This window comes from Cebidichthys violaceus, unplaced genomic scaffold (assembly GCF_023349555.1).
Source record: "Cebidichthys violaceus isolate CVI_PGR_0920_01 unplaced genomic scaffold, fCebVio1.0.p SCAF_58, whole genome shotgun sequence".
NCBI lineage: Eukaryota > Metazoa > Chordata > Actinopteri > Perciformes > Stichaeidae > Cebidichthys > Cebidichthys violaceus.
The window spans coordinates 528,758-535,960 of NW_027176794.1; the positions used below are offsets into that span (position 1 = coordinate 528,758).

The window sequence follows — 7,203 nt, forward strand, 5'->3', positions numbered from 1 at the left end:
ATCTTTTGATCCTACATACAGATAAGGGTGTGTTGCATCACATTTGAATGAATCTATTGTTTTCTGTCAGACAAACCAACATGTTGAACAAAGAGTTAATTCAGAGACAACTGACCCACTCTGTAATGTGTCACCTGGTAATAGGTTTAAGTCCAGATGCTCTAGATTTCTAGTTTAGACTTTAGAGGCTGTCGACGCTTCATAATGTTGGTCTTCTTTGTTTTTGAATTTTGGAGGAAAGACAGACAGGACTTATTGTCAGTATATTTTTTTCATTTGGTTAGTTTCTCTATGCTCCCTTTTATAATTTCAGAAGAATGTTTGAAATATTGTTGTCCTCCTCCAGGACACCTGTCAAGTAACGAAGAAAGTTTGTCCTGGTTTGTGTGATCAGAACTCACAACATGAGAAAATTAAAGATCTTTTTCCGTGTTAAGGTCTGGGTGGGGATTTATTTACTTTTTTGAAATCTATTTGTCACCATTTCTTCCAGCCAAGAAAACATGTATTTTCGATATCAGACTAATGCTGCATATAAGAACCACAAGAAATATATAAAGCTTTTTTTATGCTTTCTTTATTATTTCAATAGAAGGTTGTGCATTCTACTTGCTGCTTCACAACACCAAATATTTGTATTGTGTTAATAAATTCAAAACCAATGTCAAATCATTTCAGGATAAAGAAGCAGAGCACTTTAACATGAGAATGCAGCCTATTGTTAACTGTTGAAACAGGTTGTTTGATCAGATGGGAAAAGGCGTGAGTTCGTCTTCTTTGGTTCTCTTCTGCTCCACACCACGAATCTGAACCTTTCCATCAAATGGTTTGTAGAGACTCAGATGAATGTAGTTCACTTCTCCGAGATGAACCTGTAGGAAAAAAGAGAGGAACATTGGACATCTGAAAGAACATATTTGATCTTGTGTTGCTGAACTCTGAGGACCTTCTACCATCAGAGGTGTGTTTATGGTTTAACTGGTGTTTACTGTCCTGCCATGAATTTGACATGATATCAGATTCAACTGGATGTCACAAATTATGTTAAATCAACCTGTATATTATACAAACACACATCTGAGGCTTTAATTTTTAGTTTTCAAACATCACAATATTATTTACCTTGATGATTAAGTTTTCTCCTCCTCTCACAGACTGATTCCTGTATTTAACTGCTTTGAAATCCACATAGTTCGCCCCTGTCATCGTCTCCACTTGAGGTTTCTCCTGTGTATGAATGAATTAAAATGTGATGTAAATCCAGACTGAAATATAAACCAGTGTTTAGAGACACTCAGAGAGTTGAATGTGGTTTGTGGTGAAGAATGAAGGTAGATTAAATCTCACCCGATCACAAATCGTCTGAATTTCTTGGTTGGCATCCATTGTGTTACTCCATCCTTCAGCTGCAGCCATTGTCACAAGGTCCGTTGAAGTTAACAGAGAAGTCAACTGTCTGCTTTTACGTGTCTCGTGTGTTCATTTCCAGCTGGTTATCAGATGTATTTATACTGTGTAACCACCCTGGATACAGACTGGAAGGTGGATCTGATGAAGTTCTGGGTGGAGCTACAGTGAAGCTGTGACCTCACATGATTGTGGTGAAGAAACACAGTGTATTGCTTGATCCATTTAAATAAGTATACTACATGTCGATTTTTTTAGGTGAAAATATCACCTTAAAATGTGACAAAGAATCTTCATCAATCATAGAGTAGTTGACTTAATTCCTGTTCACATGCAGTTAAAATAGTCTCTTTATTGTGTAACAACTCTGAGATGAAGGAGCAGAGTATTCATATGAGACTGCAGATATATAACTAATAGAACCTGTTAATGTTAAATATGGAAACATGACTTCTGTCAGTGCATTTCTACATTTGATTTAGATGTTCTACGCTCACTGCTCCTTTTTATATTCTCACAAGAATGTCTGAAATATTAGTTTTCTCCTCCAGGACACCTGTCAAGTGACTGAGACTAAGAAAGTGTTTCCTGATCTGTGTAATCAGAACTCACAATATGAGCATGTTTCTTTTATTATTTGATCAGAGTGAAGTCAAACATATAAAGTCTGTGTTGTGGTTTGTGTAAACTAAAGAGATATATTTATATTTTTAAATTAATTTGTTAACATTTCTTCAAGATTTTGTCGGATCTTTGATATCAGACTTCATAAATGGTTTTAATAGTCAACAGCTGCAATATTTGAACATTTTTGACTTGTAGGAATTTATTTGTGACATTGAAAGTTTTCTTAAGTTGGTCCCATATTGCAGAAAGTGACATTTCCATGTTTCCATTTTTCTTTATTATAAAAAAGGTGCTAAATTGATACCTTGAAAGTATCAAAAAACTCAACCATTGAGAAATTCACACACAGCCTGATTCAGAAACTGGGCCTTTAAAAGAGCCGTCAGCACCGCCAGAGATACTCTGTCACAAAGATGAAGCATTTCTAGTTCAGTGTGGCTGTAAAGCCTTGTGCACAGCCACAATGACTATAATCCTGCAGGCTTAATAATAATCATAACTAGAGAATTTGGCTGTGTGGCTGCTACTGCCCGAAGACGTTGCAATATATATATATATATACGCCAATATTACCAGCAGCAAGATGTATCATTGGGGCTCATTTGAGATATTGCTTCTCTCATTTCTGCATTTGAGATTCATTCTCTTGGATTTAATCTTGTATTTGTGATGGACAGTTGAGACAGTAGAGACTTGAGAGCAGCTATTGCTTCACAGAAACACATGCGTGTGTGTCACTAATTATCCATGGTGATTTGGGCAAATACTAACCTTTGGAAATGACGGGAGCTATTGTTAAGTCTTGTTGTGGCACAAAGTCAGAGGTTGAGTGTGAGAATGAAATTACAGGTACCCAAGGTGTGTTTTATGTGTTTTGACACAGTAAGTAAAAACGACAAATTCTTTGGAATTGGGCTCCTACAGGTAACGATTAATCAATGACTGATAGATAGATAGATAGAAACTTTATTGATCCCACGAGGGTAATTATTTAGTTGCAAGCAGCAATAGGATACAGAAAGCAGCAATAGGATACAGGCAAGCAGCAATAGGATACAGGCTGTTGAAAGGTTAATGGCAACAGGTGTTGGGAACAAAAAGGAGCGTGTTTTTTTATCAGCAAATGTGAAAAACTAATTTATTGACATCAATATAATTATTAATGTCAGTAAGATTATTAACAATTGTTAATAATAATAACAACACAGTTTCGAGGTTTCAAGGTTTCGCAGAGTTTGATGGTTTCAGGGACAGGCAGAGCTGCAGCACCGGAACCCCTGTGGAGCCTGTGGTTCTCGGCCAATGAGACCCAGTGATGACAAGTCACACTTAGGTGTGACTTAGCTTCTCCTGGAGCATGGTGTTATCTTGAACTCAAATCAGGCTTTTTGCTGAACAAGCAGGCCCCAGGTCTTTTCCTTTCTTCAAAGCACATGGTGACCACAAGCACATAGTCAGACCCCAACACAGGTACAAAGAAACATTCTTTGGAATTCCCAGACAGGGAATGATTGCATTACTGGCAACAGGTACGAGGCCTGAAGTGATCTTTAAGAGAACTCAGGAGGTCTTTCAAGCCTCATGTTTAAACAAACTGTCACTAGCCGTGATGATTAAAACGTTAGCTGAATGCAAAAAACACAAATAAAGCTGATTCTGACCCAACAAGGAAACAGTTGTTAACTTTCTCAAAGCAGGTGTGACTTACACAGAAGAAGCCCATCATTCACACAGATAGGAGGAAGGAAACGAACACAAGGAGTGAGATCCAAACGTCACTGGTCCTGGACCAAGATACTGTAGCTTGAAGTCTTGTTGTGGCACAAATTCAGAGTCTGAGTGTGAGAACGAAATTAAAGGGAACCAAGGTGTTTCATTTTAAAGCTCTGTGTCACTTTATTCTGCACATTTTCTGATTTTCAATAAAGACAACTTTGCATGTGAAGTGTGTTTGCTTCAGACTCTCTAGAAACTTCACTTTGAGTGTTTATGTGAGTTAACGCCCAACAACATTTGTTGGACTTAGATTATAGCATTTGTGTTGCATTTTATGGCCATTTAAAACATATGTATTACTCATGTCTCCCATTGTACAAGGGATGCTTGACTGGTTCACCTAAAAGACATGATTTAAAATATTAAGATATTTAGTTTTATACAGATTGTCCAGCTGCAACTTTTTATTGAGCTGGAAATTTGAAACTGGAAATTGAGAATGAAATTAAAGGGAACCAAGGTGTGTTTTATCTGTTTTGACACAGTATTTAGAAACAAAAAGTTCTTTGGAATTTGGCTCCTACAGGTACCGATTGCGCAATGACTGACCTGCTGGAAGGTTAAGGGCAACAGGTACAAAGAAAAATTCTGTGGAATTCTCAGACAGGGAATGATTGCATTACTGGCAACACGTATACGAGGCCTGAAGTAATCAAAGAAAAAGTAAATAACTGAAGGTTAGGACAAAAAAAAAGAGTTTTGAGTCTGGATTTAAAAGCCTCAACTGTTTGATGTACTTATCGGATGTTGGTTGCATTTAAATAAGTATACCTGTAGATTTGTTTTGGGGGAAAATATCTTAAAAACTGTGTCAAAGAATCTGAACTGATTTTATAGTACTTGTCACTATTTCCTTTTCACATTCAGTCAAAACAAGCCCACAATATAAGAAATGCAAGTACAAAAGGACAAACTTTAAGAGCAACTGATGGTTTGAGTAGTTTTTTGACTTGCAAGAATTGACTAGTGACATTGGAGGTTTCCTTAAGTTACATCCAGCAGCAATCATATATCTTTTGATCCTACATACAGATAAGGGTGTGTTGCATCACATTTGAATGAATCTATTGTTTTCTGTCAGACAAACCAACATGTTGAACAAAGAGTTAATTCAGAGACAACTGACCCACTCTGTAATGTGTCACCTGGTAATAGGTTTAAGTCCAGATGCTCTAGATTTCTAGTTTAGACTTTAGAGGCTGTCGACGCTTCATAATGTTGCTCTTCTTTGTTTTTGAATTTTGGAGGAAAGACAGACAGAACTTATTGTCAGTATATTTTTTTCATTTGGTTAGTTTCTCTGTGCTCCCTTTTATAATTTCAGAAGAATGTATGAAGTATTGTTGTCCTCCTCCAGGACACCTGTCAAGTAACGAAGAAAGTTTGTCCTGGTTTGTGTGATCAGAACTCACAACATGAGAAAATTAAAGATCTTTTTCCGTGTTAAGGTCTGGGTGGAGATTTATTTACTTTTTTGAAATCTATTTGTCACCATTTCTTCCAGCCAAGACAACATGTATTTTCGATATCAGACTAATGCTGCATATAAGAACCACAAGAAATATATAAAGCTTTTTTTATGCTTTCTTTATTATTTCAATAGAAGGTTGTGCATTCTACTTGCTGCTTCCCAACACCAAATATTTGTATTGTGTTAATAAATTCAAAACCAATGTCAAATCATTTCAGGATAAAGAAGCAGAGCACTTTAACATGAGAATGCAGCCTATTGTTAACTGTTGAAACAGGTTGTTTGATCAGATGGGAAAAGGTGTGAGTTCGTCTTCTTTGGTTCTCTTCTGCTTCACACCACGAATCTGAACCTTTCCATCCAATGGTTTGAAGAGACTCAGATGAATGTAGTTCACTTCTCCGAGATGAACCTGTAGGTAAAAAGAGAGGAACATTGGACATCTGAAAGAACATATTTGATCTTGTGTTGCTGAACTCTGAGGACCTTCTACCATCAGAGGTGTGTTTATGGTTTAACTGGTGTTTACTGTCCTGCCATGAATTTGACATGATACCAGATTCAACTGGATGTCACAAATTATGTTAAATCAACCTGTATATTATACAAACACACATCTGAGGCTTTCATTTTTAGTTTTCAAACATCACAATATTATTTACCTTGATGATTAAGTTTTCTCCTCCTCTCACAGACTGATTCCTGTATTTAACTGCTTTGAAAGCCACATAGTTCGCCCCTGTCATCGTCTCCACTTGAGGTTTCTCCTGTGTATGAATGAATTAAAATGTGATGTAAATCCAGACTGAAATATAAACCAGGGTTGAGAGACACTCAGAGAGTTGAATGTGGTTTGTGGTGAAGAATGAAGGTAGATTAAATCTCACCCGATCACAAATCGTCTGAATTTGCTGGTTGGCATCCATTGTGTCACTCCATTCCTCAGCTGCAGCCATTGTCACAAGGTCCGTTGAAGTTAACAGAGAAGTCAACTGTCTGCTTTTACGTGTCTCGTGTGTTCATTTCCAGCTGGTTATCAGATGTATTTATACTGTGTAACCACCCTGGATACAGACTGGAAGGTGGATCTGATGAAGTTCTGGGTGGAGCTACAGTGAAGCTGTGACCTCACATGATTGTGGTGAAGAAACACAGTGTATTGCTTGATCCATTTAAATAAGTATACTACATGTAGATTTTTTTTAGGTGAAAATATCACCTTAAAATGTGACAAAGAATCTTTATCAATCATAGAGTTGTTGACTTAATTCCTGTTCACATGCAGTTAAAATAGCCTCTTTATTGTGTAACAACTCTGAGATGAAGGAGCAGAGTATTCATATGAGACTGCAGATATATAACTAATAGAACCTGTTTATGTTAAATATGGAAACATGACTTCAGTCAGTGTATTTCCCTGTTTGGTTAGATTTTCTACGCTCACTACTCCTTTTTATATTCTCACAAGAATGTATGAAATATTAGTTTTCTCCTCCAGGACACCTGTCAAGTGACTGAGACTAAGAAAGTGTTTCCTGGTCTGTGTAATCAGAACTCACAATATGAGCATGTTTCTTTTATTATTTGATCAGAGTGAAGTCAAAAATATAAAGTCTGTGTTGAGGTTTGTGTAAACTAAAGAGATATATTTACATTTTTTCATTAATTTACTATTTCCTCAAGATTTTGTTGGATCTTTGATATCAGACTTCATAAAAGAAAAGCAAACGTTGCACATGAGAGCCACAATAAATACATAGAGATATATAGAAGGTTGTGCATTCAACTTGCTGCTTCCCAACACCAAATACCTTTATTTCTACATGTTGATACATTCAAAATCATGTCAAATCCTGTCAGGATGAAGAAGCAGAGCGTTGTAATATGAGTTTGCTTCTTGTAAGTATTTATCTTTTGAAAAA

At 36.6% G+C, this 7,203-nt stretch overlaps 2 protein-coding genes across 2 annotated transcripts; both read right to left on the bottom strand.

Annotated features, from left to right (window-relative positions):
* Positions 1–607: 607 nt before the first annotated feature.
* Positions 608–1,482, bottom strand: LOC137888776 (leukocyte cysteine proteinase inhibitor 1-like). The gene is made up of 3 exons (XM_068732261.1): positions 1,348–1,482; positions 1,123–1,227; positions 608–872 (listed from the first exon to the last, which is right to left on the bottom strand). Exons 1-3 carry the CDS (start codon positions 1,414–1,416, stop codon positions 747–749), a joined length of 300 nt encoding a protein of 99 aa, XP_068588362.1. The 5' UTR covers positions 1,417–1,482; the 3' UTR covers positions 608–746.
* A 3,906-nt stretch (positions 1,483–5,388) lies between these two features.
* Positions 5,389–6,312, bottom strand: LOC137888838 (leukocyte cysteine proteinase inhibitor 1-like). Its single transcript, XM_068732342.1, has 3 exons — positions 6,169–6,312; positions 5,944–6,048; positions 5,389–5,693 (listed from the first exon to the last, which is right to left on the bottom strand). Exons 1-3 carry the CDS (start codon positions 6,235–6,237, stop codon positions 5,568–5,570), a joined length of 300 nt encoding a protein of 99 aa, XP_068588443.1. The 5' UTR covers positions 6,238–6,312; the 3' UTR covers positions 5,389–5,567.
* Positions 6,313–7,203: the final 891 nt, after the last annotated feature.